Source organism: Gavialis gangeticus, unplaced genomic scaffold, assembly GCF_001723915.1.
Source record: "Gavialis gangeticus isolate Ggan-Ray unplaced genomic scaffold, GavGan_comp1, whole genome shotgun sequence".
NCBI lineage: Eukaryota > Metazoa > Chordata > Crocodylia > Gavialidae > Gavialis > Gavialis gangeticus.
Window position 1 is genome coordinate 24,532,717 of NW_017728995.1, and position 23,665 is coordinate 24,556,381.

At 44.6% G+C, this 23,665-nt stretch overlaps 1 protein-coding gene across 4 annotated transcripts in view; it reads left to right on the forward strand.

Moving 5' to 3' along the window:
• Window positions 1–22,776, forward strand: part of MFN1 (mitofusin 1) — a 45,115-nt gene extending 22,339 nt beyond the window's left edge. For 3 of the 4 annotated variants that reach the window (XM_019503334.1, XM_019503335.1, XM_019503337.1), the window contains 10 exons: window positions 107–174; window positions 6,738–6,859; window positions 9,439–9,565; window positions 12,538–12,642; window positions 13,529–13,631; window positions 14,626–14,855; window positions 15,845–16,000; window positions 17,412–17,608; window positions 18,338–18,472; window positions 20,343–22,776. In XM_019503334.1, the coding sequence (XP_019358879.1) occupies window positions 107–174; window positions 6,738–6,859; window positions 9,439–9,565; window positions 12,538–12,642; window positions 13,529–13,631; window positions 14,626–14,855; window positions 15,845–16,000; window positions 17,412–17,608; window positions 18,338–18,472; window positions 20,343–20,412 (1,313 nt within the window). In that variant the 3' untranslated portion in view covers window positions 20,413–22,776. The remainder of the gene's footprint in view (window positions 1–106; window positions 175–6,737; window positions 6,860–9,438; window positions 9,566–12,537; window positions 12,643–13,528; window positions 13,632–14,625; window positions 14,856–15,844; window positions 16,001–17,411; window positions 17,609–18,337; window positions 18,473–20,342) is intronic. The other variant, XM_019503336.1, reaches the window with a different exon arrangement.
• Window positions 22,777–23,665: the final 889 nt, after the last annotated feature.

The window sequence follows — 23,665 nt, forward strand, 5'->3', positions numbered from 1 at the left end:
AAAAAAAAAAAAAAAAAAAAAAAAAAAAAAAAAGGCTGAAGAAAATTTAAAACAGTAATTGGCTGTGGGCGTTACGGTCCATCTTAATTTCCATTGTGCTTTGCAGGTGGTGCACTCGCTGAAGGGTTTCAAACAAGATTCCAGGAATTTCAGAATTTTGAGCAAATATTTGAGGTAGATACGATGGCTTTTCTAACTTGTGTGGTTACTGAACTTGCATGGGACTAAAGTGACATTTTCCCCCCTTCTTAGGGTAATCATATTGCACATTACACATTGTACATTTAAGCTGCTTTGGGAAGTGGCTACAACATGTGATACATAAGTGCAGTATCAGTCTTGAGCTAACTTTCGCGCTCTGCTCATTCAGTCTTACTCATATCAAGTAAGATACTCGCGTGCTTGCATTGAAGTAGGTATTGCTTTATAAGGAGGGCTACAAAACTGAGCTCCACTCATTTATACCATCTTAACATCATGCCACCTACCATATAAAGACACCAGTAGTGGTACATTCAGTTATTACAGTACTAAGATCTTGTAATCTTGAAATTAAAAATACGCGTATAGGATAACTAAGAACTCAGTGTTTTAGAACGAAACTCTATTTTTTTCTATGTCCATTCCTTTTGTAAGGATTGGGGCATAAGATGTTTTGAAGGTATGCAGAGTTAAACAAGAACCTGTGCCTGTGGGGAGTCCGGATCAGGGCCCAAGACTTCACAAATGGTTCGCAACCAGAGAGTACAAGTCACGTTCTGGGCCCTAGTGATATACATGTTCATAATCTAGGCCTGGACAGAGGTCAGGTGCTGAGGAGTCCAGAACACATGACAGTAAGTGGGAATCAAATACTAGGGTCCAGGATGGGCAAGGCAGGAACAAGGCACAAGAGTTCTAGGTTGGGAACAAGGGTGTGAGTCACTGAGCAGCAAAAGCCTAAATGAAGGGCCTGGACTTGTATACCAAGCCGAATCTATCCTGCAGGCGATTAGCTTAACCCTTGCAGCTGGTGCCAGTGACCAACCCCCCTCCCCCCCGGTGAACTGTATTTACTGCAAACATTAGCAGTTTAGGCATGTTCAGTTTCAGAGTTTATCCTGAGTTTTTGTCAGAAACGGTACTGGATCAGATAGCCCATTGGTTTATTCACTGTAGCAATATCTACCTATCTCACTGAATTTGGGCAGCTTTCATATTAGCATGGCATTCATAATGATTTTTAACTGATTATTTCAGAAATTGCTCCTTATTTATAGGGTACAGATTGGCTCTTTGCTATCTCACTAAGATCACAAGCCTAGAATGATATGACTGTTTGTTTAGATCAGGCAAATATTCTGAACCTCCTTTCACGCTTCATAACGAATAGTGTGAGGAATATAGAACTATGCTAACGTGAGAGTTAGACTTAATTCAGTAAAAAATAAAGAAATGGTAGGCTGAGGCTTATATTTGATCCTTAACTCCCTGTGTGTGTTAGATGGCTGAGTATCTGGAACAATGGCAGATTGTACTGTAAATGTTTCAGTGCCTGGCTCACTGGAGAGCCCTAGGAACAAAGTATGGGCTCAGATTTCTTTTTACTTCTGTCCTGTTAAAACAAGTTGCAATCAAATTTGTATTTTTTGTGGTTTGTAATTTTCACTTATGAGCATATTGTAGTCATAAAAAATTAGCAAAATTCTCCAAGCTGCTAGGACTTAGGCCCCTGGTCACTGAAGAGCCTTTAAAAATCTTAGTAAATTCACTGAAGAAAAATTATGTTAAATATACAGTTCCAAAGTAAAGGAAATGGTAATGAGGATTGAAGTTGGTTCTTGGTGTTCCTGTGCTCAAAAGGCAGCTCTTAACTTTAGTTGAAGTTGAGAATATACAGTACTTCTGCACTGAGACGAAACTAATGCAGAAAGCTTTAAGTGACCTGTCTAACACCTCAGAAATCTTGTGGCAAAGACTGAGAGAATCTTTTACTGCCATAATCATTAGGGCTGTGCAGAGCTTCAGTCCTTGATTCAATTCAGTGGAGGTTCGGCCCGATTCAGTGGCCAAATCTCCAAATTGAATTGGGAGACCCTTTTATCTCTCTGAATCAAATCAGAACCCTCCAAATCGATTTGGAAAAGTTTGGCGATTTGGACATAGACACAGCTTTAAATGGTTTTTCTACATACCTCCAAGGTACCAGGGGGCTTGTGAATGCTGCAATGTTGGGGTGCATGGAGTGTCCTACAGAAGCACAGGGGGGGCTCCCCAGTGCCTCAGCAGCAGACCTGGAAGTCGACCAGAAGCACTTCCAGTCCACTTCCGGGTCCGCCATGGAGCGTGCAGAGGGGCCCTCCCTGCGGCTCCCCGGCTTGGCGAGTGGTGCCTTCTGGGTCTGAGGGGACCACCCAGGGTTCCCCCGTGGCTGATTGCAGAGCCGGCGGGTGCAGCGGGGGGTCGTCCAGCTCGCTCCCTGGTGGACCCAGAAGTGGACTGAAAGTACTTCTGGTCCACTTCTGGGTTCGCTGCCAAGCACATGGAGGGACCCCCCTCCACTCCTGTAGAATGCTCCATCCACCCCAGCATCACACCATTCACAAGCTGCGCTGGTACCTCGAGGTACGTAGAAAAAACATTTAAAGCTGTGTCTGTGTCCAAATAACTGATTCTCCAAATCAGCATCGAGTCTTCAGATTCCGATTTGGCCGAATCAAATCAGGGACAGTGATCCAAATCAATGAATCAAATCGCTGTCCCTGATTTGGGCCGAATCCAAATCGAATAGGGCCCACTTTGCACACCCCTACTAATCATCCTTCCTGCAAATCCCATGCCTCAATCTCTGTACTCAGTCCCGGTTCTGCAGCTGGTGAGATAAGAGTCCTGCACAATAACACCTTCTTTCATTACACAACTGTATCATTGTGGTCCATCCTATGCCATGAATGAGGGAGGGGTCGTGCAGGGAAAAGTATATGATTATGTGATTTAAAACTTCTATTTTAATGCGTAAGCATCAGGGGAGCAAATTACAGTTGCATAAGAAACTTTGGGCATTTATACACGTACTTTTTCCTTCGGCAGTGTGCCGGGGATACAGTGCTTCTGAGCATATTTGATTAATCAAGTCTGCGCTGCATGCAAGCTGATGCACAATGCACTGCTCCGTGTGCCATTAGGTAAGTGGCAAAATGTGCGTCAGCTTGTAGAAAATGGTAGCAGTGCACTTTTGAACTAAACTACCCTGGACGTGTTTTAGTTCAAAAGCGTGCCACTGACATTTTCTCAGCACTGACATCCATTTTGCCACTTGCCCCTAGCTTTTGGGTTTTTGACTTTGCAACTTTAATAATGTTCTTTAATATATATTTGCGTGTAATTTCCTAGGATATTAACAAAAGCAGAAAACAAATTCTGTTGTGTGGTGGTATATTGATACCTACATGGGTCATTAATGTTTGAAAACTTTGGTCTGCCACTCCCTACAGTGTTACTCTAGGTGCATCTACATGTGCATTGAGGCACTTTAGTTAATATACATTAAATCTAGCACCTCCATTGTGAGGTACTAGGAAAATGTGCATTAACTTGTCTTAATGAGCATTAACTGAAGAGCATGGGCATTTTTACACATGCAAGTGCTGTAGCATTGGGGGCTTTGAAAAGCTCCCAGTGCTGCAATGTTTACAGTTGTGTAAGCGGCGAAATGTACATCTATACTGAGCAAATGGTGGCGGTGTGCTTTTGAACTACAACACGTAGAAGATTCTGTAGTTCAAAAGCACACTGATGCCATTTTCTGCATGCTGATGTGTATTTCACTGCTTATACAACTGCACATGAAGCAGCGCGGTGCACATCAGCTTGCGTGCGGAACAGACTCGATTAATTGTGTCTGCTCAGAAGCGGTGGATCTCCAGCACGTTGCAGGACCAAAAAGTATGTGTAGCCTTGGACTAGTCTGAAAAAATTCTGACCAATAGTCTTCCAGTAGACGAGTCCATTATGCCTGTATGTCTCATTCTCCTCTAGTACTATCCTTGGAGATGATCACAAACTTTACCAGTTACTTTGCAAGTGCAAGATGCGTTTTGTTGACCTAGCCTTCTCTACTGTGAATGCAGAAGTGGGCATGTGCAAATCCTGCCAAAACAAGACAATTTACTGCTTGTGCATCAGCCTGGGGAAAGATGGAAGAACTAGCATGTAATAGCTATATAGTCGTGTTGCATAATATGCTGCTGGAAGGCACTTGGATACTCTGGAGAAGAGCACAGTATGAAAGCTTGTATAGAATAGACTGGAACAGTGGGTTTCATAGATATTTGCTGGCAGCAGAGGAAACATGAGACTTGGAAATCTTGGTTTCCAGTGTAGGCTCTGGAGGGGAATGTGCTGTCATGGGCATAGACTCCTCTGCCTTATATCACTACCCTTAATGCCTTCTGCCTTGTCCCTTCCAGCCTGTCCCAGTCCTGTTTTTCTCACCCCTAGCTCAGTTCCATTCTCTTCACTTAGCCAGTCTAGTCTCCACTTCTCTTCCCTGTCCCTGTTTGCCTAGCTTATCCCAGTCTCCCCTATTTCTACTTCTCACCCCTTGCATTTTTGCACATCAGTTTCTAGTCCCAGACCACCTGACCCACAACACCCCCACTCCTTACCTGACTTATATATACAAGAAAAACAATAGTTGACAGCTTTTCGTCTGTAGAGCCTTCAGGTCAACTCAGTGGACTAATTATAGATCTGTAATTTTTATCTTCATTCTCAAGGCACATGGAAAAGATAATGTATTTGTAATCCATTTAAAACTGGGAGAAATATCAAAGGCACTCATTAAAACAATAACTTTGACATGATGGAGGATCAGCACATGGGGCTGTAGGCAGTAACCCTCAATGTAATGTGCTTTTAAACAGACAAGCTTTATACTGGGGTTACTGTTTGACAAGTTATCACTGGTGGAAGAGGAGCTAATAACTAAAACACAATCACATACTTAATTAGCACAGTGCCTTTTTGACAACCTACCCAGAAAATGTATTAAGCTGTGGACTTATAGGAAATTAGCCTACAATGCTAGAAGGTCGGTGGTGGTGACTGTTCCCAGTTACAGTAGTGAAGCATAACAGCTTTTTTTATCTTCAGTTTGATAAATGAGTTTATTTTTAAACTCTAAAGGCAAACTTGTTTCTCTCTCTCATCTTTTCCAGCCATATAACTAACCTTTGTGTTTTTTCCTAGTGCTTTAACTGTGGATTTTCTGATTGTTTAGTGAGCGAATGTAATCCCTTTATCTACTGCCGACTAATGTTTGAAAGACTGCCATCTTTCCTATATGTCTAGTCTAGCTCTAACAACGTGCTGATGTTTATGAACCTCTGGCTTTTCATTGCTGAGTTCTAGATCTGCTTCATCGAGGAACAGTGACCCTTGCACCCATTCCATTTTCTTTCTTTTGATCTTTTGTTTACATCTTGTTTCAAACAGTTCTTGGAGGGTGATCAGTGTCATAGGGGAAGATTTTTTTCCAAAGGCATTTTGAAAATTGTCTTTTGTGTCTTAGAAAATCTCCCCTTGATCTAAAATGACCTGTATGCCATAAAAGGGAGACTACCAGCATTCATTCTTATTCCTGTTCCTCAAACATAAATGTAGGGTCTTAGGGCAGTGCATTTAGTTAAGTAGAGAGAAGATTGTTTAAAATTGCTTAATTTCAACCTCTCACTTGCATCCATAAATTCTGTTGGCCCAAACTGGCCATTAGCCTTTCCTTTTGATTTGCATTTCAGTAATTTTTACGCTGCTGTATGCACCAGTCAGGTGTCAGATATTGAAGATAGTATCATTATATTCTTTCTAACTATCCAGCATGATTAGATTTAAGATTTATATGATCTGCATGGGGGAAATTAATTTAAAGACTATTTGCCTTGTAAATAGGCATCCTGTAAAGCAGTGGGGGCCAACCTTTTTGGCAGCCATGCCATGGATTAGCCCCATCATTTCCCCAAGTGATACTCTGATTCCCTTCACCTGCCCAATCTGCTGCTCTGCTTTCTGTTCCCTCCCCTGTGCTTCCTAGTGACCTGCTGCACTGCTTTCATCTTAGTACTGTATCTGCCACTGTGCTGGCTGTTCCCTCCCTGGTCTGTCAAGTGCCACGCACAGATGCTGTCCATGCCACTTGTGGTGCACCTGCTGCAGGTTGGCCATCTCTCTTGTAAGGTAATACTTATTCCTTATGACTCTTCTGCATAATGCACCTAGTCACATATTTGACCCCTGGGCATGTTGTATCAGCATAAAAGTGTGCAAAGGTACATAATCTCACTGTGGTAAAAACTGCTCCCTCAAGTGATCAGAAAAGTTAATGTGGTAAAATAAAAGAAATCACAAGCCAGATAAGTCATTAGGAATCAGTGCTTAACATTGATAACAGCAGTATCAGCCAATTTAAGAACATATTTATTTTCATTCTTCACACTTTGCTTTTATGGTTTTCCTTTTGTGGTGTTAATTTATAAAAGCATTGCACATTACTGTGGACAGACATGAAGATTCAGTCTTGCTGCTATACATGTATTTGAATTTTTTGTTGCGTGTGTTGGTTTTTGTATCGTCTTTCCTTCCTCTTCATTTTCCTTTGGTTTTAAGTTTCTAATGATAGCAGCAAGTGCTTTCTGACACGGAAATTCCTGAGAGCACTGACACGGAATTGCAGTAATGTGTTGTGGCTTGGGTCCTCGCAGGAGTGTATCTCGCAGTCAGCAGTGAAAACCAAGTTTGAACAGCACACTATCAGAGCTAAACAGATAATAGACACTGTGAAAGACATTATGGATTCCATAAATGTGGCAGCAGCAGAGAAAAGGTAGGAGTCTGTCTTTTGCTTGGGTTTATCCAATTTACGTAGCTATTTCTACAGGACTTACTTCCCTATGCTAGTGTAGACTTTTAAAGGTCACTTATTCGTAATGCTGTGAAGTAAATGGATAATTTATCTGGCTCTTCAATCTAAATACTGCTCACTTGCACCATTTCCCCCCTATCTTTGTCCTGTATAAAGAGAGATGGCTTCTTTGTGGAGTCCATTGTTTGGTTTGTGATTTTTTTTTTTTTTTTTTGCCTTTAACAGATTGTGAAGGCAGCCAATGGGTCCCTGGAGCCTGCTAGTTGAGAATCCATTTTAAATTCTAAGGACTTTTTTGTTCTTGTTGTAAACACCATCTTAGTGTTGTGTGGGCCCACTCCATAACTAACTGTAAACAGAAGAAGGTGAATTACGGGGAGTGTGCATGGTGTGTTCAAGATCCTTATGGACCTGGGAGTTGGGATGGGAAGAGCAATTCAACCTTGGCTTCTGCTGTGTCAGCTTGTAGTCTGTCCCTGCTCTCTCCAAGCCCCTATTTGACTCTCTAATACCGTATTTAGTCTGCAGAAGAGAAGACTGGGTAGGGTGGGCTTTGATAGAAGCCTTTAACTACCTGGAGGGTGGTTTCCAAGAAGATGGAGCTAAACTGTTCTCAGTGGTGGCAGGTGACAGAACAAGGAACAACAGTCTCAAGTTGCAGCCAGGGAAGTTTAGGTTGGATATTAGGAAAAAACTTTCTCACTAGGAAGGTGGAATCTCCATGCTTGGAGGCTTTTATGGCCCAGCTTGACAAAGCCCTGGCTGGAATGATCTAGTGGAGGGTGGCCCTGCTTTGAGAAGAGGGTTGGATTAGTTGTAACCTCCTCAGGTCCCCTCCAACCCAAACTTTCTATGATTCTGTGATTTACTCAAATGCCCTGGTTTATAAGATAAGTCCCCTCTACCATTAGATTCTTTAAATGGAAAATGAATATATTTGTTTAAAATTTTCTAGGTGTAGAATCGAATTATTGGATATCTGCCTTAAATTCATCCTCCTCCCACTGCTACAGGAGGGAAAATAAATCTGGGGGGTCAGCTAGCCACCTTGCCCTCTACCTCCCCCCCAGCTGCTTCCTCTGTCAAGCCCCTGCTCCTTACTGTAAAACCCTTTTCCTCCTGAGCACATGGAGGTAAGAAGCAAGTTTGAAAACACTGACCTTGAAATTAAAAATAGCCAGAGTAATTTGCATATAGTACCCCTAGATTTAGTTCATCTAGAATTGATGCATGTTATCTATTGCTTGGCTTTGTGGATTTGCATTCTCTAAATAAATAAAAATCTTTTTTGAAACTGTTACAAGTCTAAGCTTAGGTACTCCATAAACATGCTTTTAAGCAGCATTCTTGTACCTACTTACATACAGTATAAACTGTGCATGATATTAGTCCAGAGCCAAAAGGCTCACAATTTATTATGTAGTTCATTGAGCTGGGCCTCAGCAGAGTCGACAGTATTTCAGGCCATGGTGACCAGACAGCTTAACACTGCTCGGAGGTGGATGGGTAGGTGTTCCAGATTACCACCCCACCCCCTGCCAAAAAAGGATCTACATCCCCCACTCATGACTGGAACTGGGTGTTCTTGTCATTAGTCCTAGGATCCTTCAAAAATTAATATGCAAATGAGGTGCAGGGCAACCTGGTGTGGCCCACCTCATGGAGGCCAGGGCCACACTAATTGTATGACAGGCTGAGAGAGGTGCCGCCAGAGGGATTCTGGTTGAACTATGTGGGGCCCCATTTGCTGATGTTTGCCAGACCCAGAATTCATGTGTTGGACCCTCTCTCAGCCTGTCATACATGATTAGGCTTAAAGTGGAGCCAAACCAGGTTGCCCTGCACACTAGGGCCTACTCACTGTTGCTGTTTTTCCCAGTGGCAACATGGGAGAGAGTCTTGCTGAAAGGCCCCCCACATCAAGTACCTCCAAATCATCATGTCCACACACAGGATCCAAATGCCTGTGCTGGATCCACCATGGGCTGGATCTGGCCCGTGGGCCATAGGCTGACAGATCCTGGTCTAGTCCTGAGTCATCTGTGGTCAGAGTTGGGTGCATTTACTTTTTTAGCCTCCAGGATGAGAAATGCCAGGTCATTGTTAAGGAGTAATCAAGTGGTGCCAGTGAGCAGTTTGGCCAGAGGAATTGTCTTTACCAAGTGGTAAGGACTAGTTCAGGTCCAACTTCACAAAAAAGATTCCTTCAACCCCATTTCTGTGTCTTTTTAGTACTTAATTCAAAATGTCACAATGGGCACTCCAATTCAGATGCCCCCCTTGTAGAATGCACATCAAAAGCTGAATAACGAGTTATATTTTTTCTGTGGGTTGGGTTTTTTTTGAATGTATAGCTCTTACGCTGTTGTTTAGTGAGGTAGAACATTTGCTTCTGTTCATGGTAGCTTTGTCAACCAACCTAACTTCAGATTTATTTCTGACTGACTGACCTCTTCAGTTAACTGTCAGCTACCACTTCTTTGTACTGTGTTTATGGAAGAACTGGTAGCAATGATAATGATTTCCTTTGGCTACTTCAGAGTCTATTCAATGGAAGAGCGAGAGGACCAGAAAGATAGATTGGACTTTGTTCAAAATCAGCTGAAACTTTTAACAGAAGATATTAAGAGGAAAATAAAGCATGTGACCGAGGATGTGGAGAGCAAGGTGAGTTGTATAAAAGAGGTACATTTGTTTAGAAGCAAACTTTGGAATGCCTTAAATTCTTGGAAAATGAGAACATTTTTCATCTACACATTTGTGGTTCACCTATTAGAGTCTTGGAGGTTCATGCTCTTCTCCCTATACTGCTAGTCTCCTATGCCCACAGCACACAAACAAGAAATCATAGTGTGCTGTCAGATTGCGTGAGGACTGCTGCTGCCAGAGCTACAATGGCAAAGCCCCCTGTTTTAGACAAGCTCTGTCCGTTTTTCCTATAGACCAGCTCCCCTGAACGTCTGGAGTTTTGCTTTCAGCATTCTTCTGCTGACAGAGCTGCATGTACACCAGGGATTTTCTGATATCACTAATATAATAGTAATGCCAGGAAGGCAGAGTACTACTCTCATGACGTTTTTCAGCAATACTGAGCATCTGTAACTCCAGAGCAGTCAGTAAGAGCTGTGTATGTTGAGCAACTAAAAACCTGGCAATTCATCTAAATCTGTTTTTTCCATTTTATCTATAAAATATTCAGACATTGAGCACCGGATCCTTTAAAGATCACTTCCTTGTGAACATTAGAAATGGGGCTGGCAACAAACTCTGCCTCTCAATCTTGGATTGGTTCCAAATCTGAACTTCACGACTAACCCTCAGCTTTTATTGTAACAAGACCCCATTTCTAAACAGTTCTGAACTCTACAGAAATGTGGTGTTAATCTTACTGGCTTAGGCTGGTAGTTCTCAACCTTTTTAGACCTAAGGCACCCCTTAGAAATGCCAGCCGTTAGCTTTCACTTGTTTTTTTTGGCTATGGAAAAATAGCAGAACAAGTTTTCTGTTACAGAGAACTCAGCAAGACCAAAACAGGTCAGAATAGTTTAGGCACTTTGGTTTCTGGTAGAAATCTCTTAAGTTTAGCCATTTTAATTTTGTGAATTGCATAGGTGTGCACACTTAAGCAGGCCTTGCAGTATTAGCACTGTTAAAAGGATCTCATGGCATCCAGGGTGCTGTACTCTGACTGAATAGGCCTGGCCTTCTTAGTCTCTTGTCATATGGAAGCCCCTCCGTACCACTAATCATCCTTGTCCTTCTCTGGACCTTCTGTAGTTCTTTATCTTCTTTGAGGTGTGGGGACCAGAACCATTTACAGTGTTCAAGGTATGGATGCACCATGGATTCATAAAAGGACACGGTGATACTTTCTATTTTGTTTCCAGCTCCCCTCTTAATAATCTGCAACATTTTGTTTGCCTTTTTGATGGCTGCTGACTGAGCTGATATTTTTAGCAAACTGTCCACAGTGACTCCCAAATCTCTCCTGTGTGGTAACAGCTAACGTAGGCCTATCGTAGTGTGGGTACATTTTGGGTTATTGTTGCCTAGGTGCATCACTTTATATTTTTAGTTGCTGTTTGTTCAGTGGTGCCAGATCCTTCCCTCAGTCTGCCTTGGTCTTTCCCACTTCAAATATTTTTGTATTGTCTGTAGATTTGGCCACCTTGCTACTCACTCTCTCTTCCACAATTCTGCATGTGGAAGAAACAATTGGAGACTGATCTCACTTCAGCATCTGAAACCTCAGTGCTGCTCCAACATGCTTTGGTGCTGTTCAGAACTTGCAAAACAATGGCTTCACTTGTGGATGGCATCTTTCCCTTCTTCTGTATCTGAGAGAAGTGGGGAAACGTTGCCCAGACATTGAATGTATTAACTATTGTGCAAACCAGACTCCCATAAGCATATGCTCAAGAGTTGAGGACATCAGGGCACTTGGGGAAAAAACAAGTGCTCCCCTATAGTCTGCCCACCTTGTTAGCAACCAATCGCTGCCAGAAAGATCCAAGTCTTCATGGCAGAGCCATTACGCACAAGTGACCTTAGGCCTAAAGTTCTCTGAATTTCACTCAAAAGGATCTTACCAGTCTTTTCCCTCATTCGTAGAGATGCTGAACTCTGCACCTCAGGACTCTTACTTGCTATTTGGCATGAGCACAAGCTTCAGAACCTCCCTTAGGCTGTTTCTGGCCTTTCCTGACACGCAAGTCCGCTTGTGACAGTACAGACACTATCTAAAGTGATTCTGGAGTTCATTAGAACTTGCTATCCAGCTGCTCGCTTGGACCAGCTTGCACAGATCAGTCCCATTCACCAGGAGTCAGGTAGTTTTTTCAGCTTCACTGAACAGTATTGCAGCCTTGAAGACTTTATGGAGCAGCTACTTGGAGTTAGGACCACATCTTTAGCCACTGCTGCTCCCTAATCAACACACTCTTGGACAGACTGCTCCAGATTTATGGTCATTGCATCTGTAAGTATGCGACCTGCTCACCTCCTGGACTTCAAAATGTTTCATGGTGGACAGTCACTCAGAGGAAAAAAAGAATGGCTACTTACCCCAAACTAACTGGTTCTCTGCCATGTATTATCCAAATGTATTAAATGCCCAGCATCCTTTGCTGATACTATAGAGTATAGAGTCCTGTATCAGCTGGTTCCCATGGATCCAAAGGAGATTGTAGAGATGTTTTGACTGCTCTGCTCTTGGCCCAGCAGCCACCGACACACACACAAGCACGGAGAGTGCAGGTGTGTTCTCAACAGATGCTGCTGTTCAAAAATGTTCTCATATGCATGGATCACGTGATCCCACTGCTGTCGCACATGCTCAGAAAGTATCTCGAGGAATTTAGCAGTAAGGGCTAGGCCTCCCCTTTAATTTATTCTTGGAATCTTTTTGTGGAGATGTGTGGAAAAACAAGGTCTAAGCAGGGTTTTTCCATTAGAGGCCACCTACAGAAGACCTACTCTTTATTATATTAGAGTGGGCTTTTAAACTGCGCGTTTTTGGTTAAGCAGTATAATGAGCAAAAACACATGAACTCAGTTTAAAAACAGTGTTGCAGTTAGTATAATGTAATTTTTAATTGAAATATATTTTTTTATTGTTGTCTACATTATAATTTTCCCAGGTCTCTTCTGCTATGACTGATGAGATTTGTCGCCTCTCTGTTTTGGTTGATGAATTCTGTGCTGATTTTCACCCTTCTCCGCAAGTACTGCAGCTGTATAAAAGCGTAAGTTGTTTCCAAGTGGTTTGATGAAGGAAAACTTTATCACTGCTGTAGTCGCACATTCAAGTTTTAGTTAGTTAATTGTTATAATTCCTACACTGTGTAGAACTTCTGCTATCTGTTGGGTCTGTGGGTTTTTTTTCTATTACTGAATTAGAATATAATGACAGCCAGTTACAAAAAAAATAATTGGTTCCAAAGTAAAGACTTTGGGTGGGAATTTCAGGGTTTTGTGATGTCTTCAAATGAACGTTTTATTTACTGAAAACCAGGTTTGTTTCTTCCTTGTGTACCCATTTGTGGTCCATAAAGAACTTACTAGCCATGCTGAGAGTGCTTTTGATAAAAATGTCAAAGTCACCAGAACAGCAACATGTAAAATACTTTGGAGTCAGTGGCATTTGGAGGGGGAGGAGGGGGCTACTTTCTAAAAGGTCACTTTTTGATTAAACTTCATCAGTTCTTCACTTTAATCATGGCTGGGACCTTGCATTTATAGGACCCATGTGTGCAGGAGCAGAACCAGACCCCTACAACTTAAAGGACTTGAAGACTGTGCCATCACCATGGCTGCAGTCTATCAGTGTTAATGAGCTTGGTCCCTGTCAAACAGGGCTTTGTAGAACAATATGACAGCATTATACTCTGATTAAACTGATTTATTGAAAACCCACAATTGTAATGATTCCTATGTTACAGAAAGCAACCCTTTTGTAATTTCAGTCAAAAGATAAATTATGGTTATAAACTGAGAGCCTGGTCGTTCCCAAACGTGATGTTTTTCTGCCTACCACAGATAACAATACATTATAAAGATAAGGATTTCTTGCATTTAGCTCAGGTCAACTGACCTTTAATTTACATGCCTGTTTTCTCTGCAAAATGGTAGGAACTCAACAAACATATAGAGGAAGGTTTGGGGAAAAACCTGGCTGACCGCTGCTCCAGTGAAGTCAATGAATCAATGCATCTGTCCCAGCAGGAGATGATTGGTAATTTGGAGACAGAGGAATGTTACTTTTTTTTCCCAAGCATTTAAATTTGAAAGTCTCCCACTCTCCCCTAAGAGGGCTTTCCCTACTTAAGATGAATTATAAAGCAGTAGCACTAAGTACCACAGTCTGAGATGAGGGCTGCATGTGCCAGGCCCTCTACCTGTAATGGATAATCAAGAGTTAGTTCCTGTTTGGAACCGTTTTCATTAGTAAATTTGTGCTATTACTTCTGGTCTCCCACCAGGATTATTGCATACTATGGCTGGAATTTACAGGGTTATAATTCTTGCAGTGCTTTATGGCTTCAAAGTGCTGAGCAGCAATTAATCCCCATAAATTCCCTATGAAGCAGGTTGAAGTAATAATTATTCCCACTTGGAAAAACTGAAGTGGAGAGGTTGAGTGTTTTTCATCACACACCAAGTTGGTGTGAAGCTGAGAGTAGGATGTGAGGCTTCCCAACTTATTCTGGATATACTGCTTGTTTTTTGGGGGGTTTTTTATCCCTGCGTACCCTGGCTAGTTTTACTCAGTTGCCCTTCTCCAAATAGCTGCCTGTTCTCAATGAATATTTGTTCCATTTCTGACTTAACGGTGGTGGTGGTCACAACCCCCAGTGCTAAACCCGCCTCCCTTTCCCCTGAACTGACTTCAGGTAAGAAAACAGACAGAGGTCTTGGATTTAAGTGAAGCCCTTGCCCTCTTGCCTCTTCTGTATGTCCCTGCAACCTGCCCAAGATCTTTTATTTTCCAGGAAAGTTGACTGTGATCTAGTCCATTAGGATCAGCAGTGTTTTATGCTGATGCATGATTATGTATGCTTTTGACTCTAGGCTGCAATGGTAGTCAGTAATAAGTCAACTGTAGGCATGATTTCATCTTCAGTGTTTGACACTCAAAGGGCCACATTCAGAATCAGTGCCAGGTGTGAACCTGCCAAGGCAGAGTAAAGTTTTGAATGGAGTTCAGCTTTGTTGCACTTTGTTCCTAGAAAATGTGAAGCCGCTGTTGCCTTCTGGTGTTCAGAATCAGCTCCACTTGCTAATTCCATGCAGGAAGTTTGACCTCAGCTACGACTTGAACTGTCATAGTCTGTGCGCAGATTTTCAAGAAGATATCGCATTCCGCTTTTCCCTGGGATGGGCCTCACTTGTCAACCGCTTCTTGGGCCCTAAGAATGCCCAGAGGGTCCTACTAGGACTGGCAGATCCAACTGTACAAGTAAGTACTTCCAAGACCTTTAGGAAGGATTGGGCTGCTACTTGGTGTTTTACATGTGAGAAATAACTTTGTGCGTCTCACCTGCTCCTAATGTTTCGTCTACTCACTGCAGCCCTTCCTTGGTTCCTTTGGCTGGAAGCTTGTTTTGGTGAGGGATGTTTTAACTGGCTTATATTCGAGGACAAAAATAGAGCCAGAACTTCCCTCTGGCATTCCTGCAGCTGTTACCTGCTATGAGGCATGGAGTTCTGTCATACCTCTGTTCTGTAGTCGCTTCGTTTAGACTCTTTGTGTAATTAAAACGGAGCAGGGCCAGATCCCACTTTCTTTGGCCTAATGGGCCGTCTGGCCAATTGGGGCACTGGAGTTTCATGGAAGTGTATACAAATGAGTAGAAAGGGACAGCTGTCTTCTGTTCTGTGATAAAAGTGCATTTGTGGCCTCCAGCTGCAAACTACAGAACCTGACCTCTGTCCCTTTTTAGGGTGGTCAGGTCTGGGAAGCTGGTTCATCCAAACAGAAGGGCCACCATGAAGTTTGGATTAAAAAACCTACATACTCTACTCCAGAAGAGCCCTGGGCTGCAGGAGAGGTGTGGGCAGGCATCTAGCACTGGGGAGTGGACTGTGTAGGGAGGCCCAGGGGAAAATCAGTAAGCATGATCTCTACTGTATGCCAAAAAAAAAAAAAGAGGAGTTACTCTTCAGAACTCAGGACTATAAGCAGTCTTCACTCCAGCCTTGTCTTGGAACTGAAAACCCAGCCCTCGTTACCTGACCACTCCCTGTTTGATCAGCAGTTGTCACAACCCCCAGTGCTGCTGCTCTAGATGAAAGAAAAAGCTTTTCATGTGGGTCTCCACTGGCAGGTTTATCCGCCGAACCGTTCCATTTTTAACCCTGACTATGTGAAAGCAAATAACTCGAAGCAGTCTGCCGTAGAATATCTGTGGTGCTCATGACTCCAATTCCCTTATTCCACTCTTCTAGATCCCTCGTCCGCTAGCTTCCACTCCCTCCGCTGCCAGCATTCCCGCTGTAACTCCAGAGAATGTGTCACAGGAGGAACTTATGGTTACTCTGGTAACGGGTTTAGCTTCACTGACATCACGGACCTCTATGAGCGTCATCATTGTTGGAGGAGTGGCAAGTAGAATTAGCAACATTCACTGTGATAGAAACCATGGCAGAGATTAATCTGTGCCAGATACTCTCTCTCTTGTTTTAGATGTCACCTCTGATGCAGCATATAGATCTGGGTAGTAGTAGTCTTTTAACAGGGTTGGCATAGCTCCATTGAGCTCTGGGGACTTCAGTACTTTTGTCCAATGAAATTAAATAGCTACCAAATAGATTTCAGAGTATATCAATTGGGACTTTTCTTTCTGAAATCATCTTTGTTAAAGGACACCTCCATCCATTTTACTTATCCTGGTGGTGGTGTAAAAGTTTTTCATTTATGGCTTAATTTTACTGAAAGATAAAAAGATCGATTCATTTTCAGTAACATCAAAGGCTTCTCTTCCTATTTACATTAAAACATATTAGGCACTAGGTTTTCAGACTCCCTCCCACAGTGGGAAGGGGGTCTGACAGTTTGGTTCACAAATGGTGATGGTTGTTCAGCATTAGGTTGAGAAATGCCAAACTGTCATCCTGCCTGATAAAACTGGCCTGAGCAAAACTGATGTGAATTTCCTTTAATGTCATTGATAAGCCCATTGCAATGCGGAAATTAATCTTTAGCATGCATAAGAATCAGTTTGGTCAGGGTTTCCTTGGCGACTTGAAAATAGTTCATTATCAATATTTTACATTAAGCGATTAGCCTGTTTTTCAGGGTCTGTTTGATTCTTCAGGCTTGTTGGCATTAGATAACTGGCTGTGATTATACAAAGGCTTCAGGAAAATGTCAAGATGCTGTTTCTAACCAGTATGACTGTCCAGTGTGGTACTAATCCTTACTCACCTGAGTGGCAAGAGAACCACGCTGCAGACTAACTGGAGCATCCAAGACACACACATCTTTGTCAAATGCACTAAGGTGTTTCCTGGTTGAATAGCCCTGTGCTATGGGGTATACCAGGAAGACGCACTGAGTGCAAGTAGTGAGCTTCTAGTAAGAAAAATGACTCCTTGTGTTATGTTGGGTTCTGTATAAAAATGCTCAGTTTCTCAGTGAATATGTGGCCTGACATCATTATCAAGCTCAATTCAGAGTTGATGAGAGCTTTGCATTCTGCCCCTTGCCTCCTAATGAGCAATAAAGCGACTGCAGACTGAAGGTAGCTAATGTGCTTGCTGCTCAGGCAGGAGGCAGAAGAGGCTCCGGCTCGGTTCTGTGTAGCTGAAGAGTCTGCTTCGCTGCCAGCTGGAGGAGAGATGTGTTTTGTTAACCTGATCTGACTGGAAAGAACAAAGGGAGCAACACAATGGGGACATTTGTCTGCAGCCTTTTGATTATGACCAAATAGCTCTGACAAGCCACTTTCCCTAGAGCTGCTCTTGCATTTCTTCCTCAAGTCAAAGGAAAAATGCTTTTTATTCTCCCCTCCAGGTCTGGAGAACTGTAGGCTGGAAACTCATCACCCTTTCCATGAGCCTGTATGGATTATTGTATGTCTATGAGAGGCTGACCTGGACCACGAAAGCAAGAGAGAGAGCCTTCAAACAGCAGTTCGTAAACTATGCGACTGAAAAGCTGCAGCAGATCATCACTTTTACTAGTGCAAATTGCAGCCACCAAGTACAGCAGTAAGTATTAGTGACCATGGCACCTGCACTGGGGGAGTCGCAAAATGGAGCTGACCAGACACGATCAGTGTGCAGATCAGGTTTTGGGTTTTGTTTTTTTTTTTGGTTTAAAAAAAAAAAAAAAAGCTGCTGCAGAATTCCCCTCATGTCTTTATAGCAGTAGGTGTAGCTTTTTGATTCCCTGTTACGGTGTGCAGTTCTGAATCTCGCGCACCCTGGAGGAGTGATCATGCATGGAGTGGGGGTTGATGGCTTCTGGCTAGGCGGGAGTCGGTGGGATTATGCCAGGCACAAATAGTGTGTATTCAGGCCTTTCTCCTTGCAGTCTAGAGCCTGGGCCGGCCTCTAACTTGAGGCTGAGGATTCTAGTGATGCCTCCGTTCTGCACTGCAGAATTTGAGTCCCTTTGTGGATTTAGTCTTAGGTTGCTGATAAAAAGCTTCACCCCACCAAAATGCCAGTGCCGGCATTGAGAGGTGGGTAGAAGCAGTCCTAGCATCCGTGTCCTATTGGTATTCTGTGACCCTTAAAACCACCACTGCAAAAGTGTCCTTATCTGTTGGTTTTTAAATGCGGCCTCCTCTCTCATTCCCCAGCATGTTGCCTTTCCCAGTGCGAGTCTACCTCGATGGCTGTTCTGAGCGCCAGGTTGTCTGCTTACATGGACTCTGGCGTGCAGCGTAATAATGTGTTATGATGCAAAGCCATTACAGACTTGTTTGCCTTTAGGGAAATGGCCACGACGTTTGCTCGGCTGTGTCAGCAAGTTGACATTACAGAGAAAAACCTGGAGGAAGAAATCGCCAGACTATCCAAAGAAATAAACCAGTTAGAGAAAATCCAGAGTCGCTCAAAGCAGCTGAGGTAACATTGCTTGTTTGTAATGACTGCCAGCCATGTCAGAAGTAAAGTCCTGGCCCCCTTCACTTTAGAGGACCCAGATTTCTTACCCTGTGTCCTTATTAAGTGATGTCACAAATTGCAGGCATTTGTTGCATTGGCCTTTGATAGACAGAAGTGCAGGTAATCCCAACAAGGCCACAGAAGTGGAGGTGCAAGTGAATGGGCGGTTCTATGCCCTTTACATTTTTGAGCCTTGTATTTGTTGGTGCCATTTTTACAGCCATGTTTAAAAGCTGCATGTTTCAGGGAGGCCTAAAAGGATCAGAAAAGCACTGTCCCTTCCCGAGACCAACTGGCTCGCTATGCTGGGGCCAGGCAGGGGCGTTTAATATTGCTTTTCAGCCTCCATGGCTGTGCATTTTCTCCAGGGGCCTCTGCCTGAGGAGCTGTTGTGTCCTGGGAAGGGGAACAGTTGTAGCTACCAGGCAGAGGTGGGAATTCAGCTCCTTTATGGTCTCTCATCTTTTGCCGGCCCCCCCATGCCTCCTTTCTCTTTAAGAGCCTTTCCCACTAGGCAGAGATGGATGCTGCAGGCTCCCTTGCTAGCAGCTGTGTGGGTTTATGCTAGTCTCCCCACTCATACTGCCTGTGGGCTCATCCTTGCTACGCTCGGGTCACCTAATCATGAAGATGAATGGGAGCATTTTTGGCAGCCCCGGAGTTGTGCGCGCAAGGCCTACTGCTTGGCTTGACGGCACTGTTCAAGTGTCACATGCCTGGAGGGCTGCATTGGCTCCATTCCCGCATGCCAGGGGCCTATGGGGGGGGTTGGTTGCCAGAGCCTTGTGGAGGGGCTGGGTGCTGGGAGGAGTTGGCCCAGTCCTGCAGCACAGCAGCCCTCCCTCATTCCAGGGCTGCCGAACACGTTGGCACAGAAAAGCCACGCCAGAGGAGGAAGGAAAGTAAGAGCGGGTTTAAGCTGGGAGCACAGAGGCCCTGGCAAGGGCTGGAGCTTGCAGGGAGGGGCTCATGTGGGACATGCAGGGGTGCAGGGAGCCCTGCTCGAAGGATGCAGGTGTCTCCAGTGAGCTCCACTTATGGGAGTCCCAAGGGACTAGTCTGCATGGCTTGGAGCCTCACTGAGCCCCTTCCAGCCCCCCCAGAGGAAGCCGTAGGAATGGCGTCCAGCACTTCTGTGCTAGGGCTGTGAGCGCTGCTGAGAAGGAGCCCCCATCCCGCGCTCCCAGAATCTCAGCAGTGAAGGTGCGCAGGCGCCCCGGGCCCTGCATGCTGCTGCTGGCTTCAGGTGGGAACAGTGTTGTGGGCCTGAGTGCCCCTGACACTAATGCTGCACTAGCAGGTCTCACTGACTGGTGTCCAGCGGGCTGTCAGCAGTGGGTAGGGGGAGTGCTGGAGCTGTCAAGGCTAAGAGGAAAGTAGGATCTTCCCTAGGACTTGGCCTCCAGGCAGCAAGAAAGCTGCTCCTTTCTAGCCCAGCACTCCCCACTCCCTCCTGGAACTCACAGGACCTAACCTGATGTCTGCTTGGCTGAAGCCCTGAAGGGTCAAGAAGGGAGGGACAGCCCTGGCTGAGTGAAGGGGTTAGGATGGGGCTGGCAGCATTTTGAAGCTGGGCTTTGCTTCCAGTTCGGCCCTCGCTGCCACAACCGTAACTAGAGCTACATCTGCAGTAAACCGCCCCTGTCTCTGCAGGCTGGCCCTGGCTCTGCTGACTGGCTTTAGGGCCTGGTGTCTGGCATTTCAGTTCTGAACATGTGAAGACACTGCAAGCCCATCCCAGTGCGTGTCTCATGGAGCCCAGTGGACATGGGCAGGGGTTCTTGACTGCCACAACCTCAGTCACTTCTTCCTCTTCTGCCCATTTTTGCAGAAACAAAGCCCTTCACCTGGACAACGAGCTGGAGCTTTTCACCAAGCAGTTTCTTCGGCAGAGCAAATAGAGCGCGGCCCAGGAAACCGTGGGACACAGCCGACACAGTGCACTGACAGACTTCTCCCCAGGGAGGCCATGAATTAACTTTTATTTATAAAGTTACCTTGATTATCCCTGTCAGATACTGTAAGGACCAGGTATGGGCTTCACCTGTGACCAGCGTTGAGCCCCTGGGGCACGGAGAGGGTTGTGGCCACTTGATTAATTGGCAGATTTTGATAAATGATTTATATTTAGTGACAGGTAATTTATTCTTTGGATGCTCAACAATAAAAGAAACCTTCCACTCTGGATGGTGCCTGCCCAGGGCAAACCCACTTCCTGGCATCCAGGAGGAAGGCGCCCATCCCTTCTCTCTCCTTCGGGCTAGCAACAGCCACACTCACATGCCTCCTAAGGAAAAGGTGAACTTAGCAGGAGGGACAGGCTCCTTCAGCTGCTGAGCTAGGGCAGAATCGATTTGCTTGGGGCTGTAGCCCACCCCCCACCCCGCTGAGGGACTTGTTCCATGGAACCAAACTCGATAGCTCCCCTTCTTGGTCCTGGATGCTTTGGGTTGAGGGAAAGATGCAATTTGTTACTTGAAGGAGGAGCAGTGTTTCCAGTAACCTGGGTGCCCTCGGGCTGGCAAAGCTGGACCAGCACCCCTAGGCCTGCTTGAATGGCAGAACAGCGCTGCTATAATAGCCGTGTGAATCGCCCGTGTGATCAAACATGAAAGCAAACCTCTACACATGGGCTGCCTTGCCAGGCGGGTTTAGGAATGGTTTGAAGTTAAGCAGCCCAAGTGGCTTGCAATTTTGAGTTAGGCTCCTGCTGCTGGTTTGCCGGCCTCTGAACCAGCAACTGCTGAGACTGGAAAGATATTTCGTGACATGAAGAGTTGCAGGCTCAGCTGCAGCGCAGCTTTGTAGCTCTCCAGGTTCTGTCCAGGATTAATGGATACAAGATGTGAAGATCAAGGGAAACTATGTAGCTGTGCCCTGACTGCTTTGTCTACTGGAAAAATACCAGCTGCAGTGGGAAAAATAGCAGCCTAGCACTGTTAGACTGTTATCACTGAGGTGCCTGTTCATTTCAAACCTGGGTCTTTGGAAACACGTGGCCAGTGCACCCTCTCTGTTCTGGGTTTAAACAGTTGAGCATGTGGCTATTTCACCCTTGCTAGCCTGCCAGAAGCCAACCCTCATCCCCCAACTAACAGATAGTGGCACTGAGTGCCAAGTGCTGCATCTTCAAACCTGATAAACCTGTATTTTGTAAACAGGCTTTTTAATAACTTAGTTTAGGGGGGTGAGGATGTTTATATATTTTTTATGAAAGTATTACATTTTAATTGAACAAATTCAGGTTTAAAACCAAAATGAAATGAAAAGTTGCTATGGCTTAAGAAGCCAGTTCGTATTTTTTCCCCCAATTGTTGCAGTGGTACTTGGCATCGGCAATCCTAACCTTCAAACAAAGGGCTAACGAAATGTATCTTGGGGTTTTTTTTGATAGCGACATACTTCATTTTGAGGTCAGGAACCAACCACTCACTCCTATCGATTTGTTAACTTCTGTGCTTTAACATGGAGCTACATGTTGCATTAGAAGTGGTCCAGTAGTATGATTTTATTCATCTTCATATAAGGGAAGATACCACTACACAGTGGTTACTTTGGAAACCTCTACCGTTCTGTGTGTGGGATGGGACTGGTTAAAGGGCTGCAGTTCTGAGGCCAACTTCTTGTGAAAGCAGGATAACAACCCAGCCCAGGAGTAGTACAGAAGTGATGCAAGTGTACTTACTTTGCAGGTATCTATTCAGGTTGTTTTTTCAAAGCATTTAGAGACACTGTAGCAGACTTTGTACATGCATGTGACTTACAGCTACTTGCGTAGTCAGTGAGAACGCAACGCATCAAGGGGGCAGCCTCTAGCAGATGGCAGCTGTTTTAGCTTCCATCCTCCATACAGCGATCTTGTGTTTGAAAGGTCGGCAATACACTACAGCACTTGTATTAAAATCAAAACCAGTGGCTACTACAGGGTGGTTTGTTTGGGGCTGATTTGCAGCCTGGCTGCAGTCCAAGAATTAAGCAAAGGTTTTCTTAGGGAGCCTGTGGCTCACAGGTTTCACCAGGGGAAATTCAAAGCATGAGACCCTAGGACTCAGGATTGCTCCACGTGTGGAAACCAGAACTGACTGTGCGTGTGACAATCAGTATTGCTGTCCCCAGGTGCTTCACCCAGCCTGAGGCTGAAAGAAGGTTGGAGCCCTGTAAATAAGGAATAAAATTCAGAAATATTTTTATGGCAGAGTGGACGTGGTTTTGTACAAGGTCCTCCTTTTACTTTACTTACATCTGCAATAAAGAAAAGCTCAGCTGGTTTCTAGTCACTTGAACATGTCTGTGCGTGTTGGCATCTGGCACTGTAGCACTGGTTGTCCCAAGGTTTTCTGAAAGGTAAGTTCTCTATTGCAGCAGTAGGGGAAGAGCTGTTCCCTTCTTTGGCAGCAGCCTGCTGCCCCTCTCCCCAGGAACGCAAGTGCGGTGTCTCAATTTGCACACACAGAGCCAAGCAACTGGAGGAAAGGGAACGCAGTTGCTAAGTTACACAGCTGCAGTGCAGCATAGCTGGGGAAGCATCGAGCTAACTTTCCCTTCCCCGGCTTGCCAGAGTGCAAGCAGGTAGCAGATGCGTGCCTTTCTTTCAAGCAAAAATAGCATTGCTTACAGCAGTGAAGAGGACTGGGAGACTTGCCTAAAGCTAGAGCCAGAAGCCCAGCTCAGGCCAAGTGTGGTGGCCCTCCAGGCTGCTCTTAGGGGATTTCTTAACCACAGCTTTATGCTCAGCACGAGAGATACTGGCTCTTCCAGTGAAGTTGGAAGGGGCAGAAAAACATTTACAGGTTTCTTCCCCCGCCCCACATAATAAAGGAGCAGGCATCCAGAAGCACAAGGGAGGTTACTGGAAATCTCCTCCCCTAGATCAGCCAGACAGCTACTCCCCATGCACCATTCCCCCAACGCTTCTGCTTTGAGAAGGGTCTCAAATAAGTGCACGCGCACACCAGGCCATCTGGTTAAAAGCACTTGTTTATTGGTTACAATATCAACTCATGGCAACATCTTCCACTGAGCCACTGTACAAATACAAAGAAAAGATCCATTGTGGAAAAAAAGCTATAAACAGAGTTCATAGCAAGTGATTTTTTTCACAGGGAAGTCTTTATACAACAGCACTGTTAAAGAACAAATGGCACAAGTCCCTGG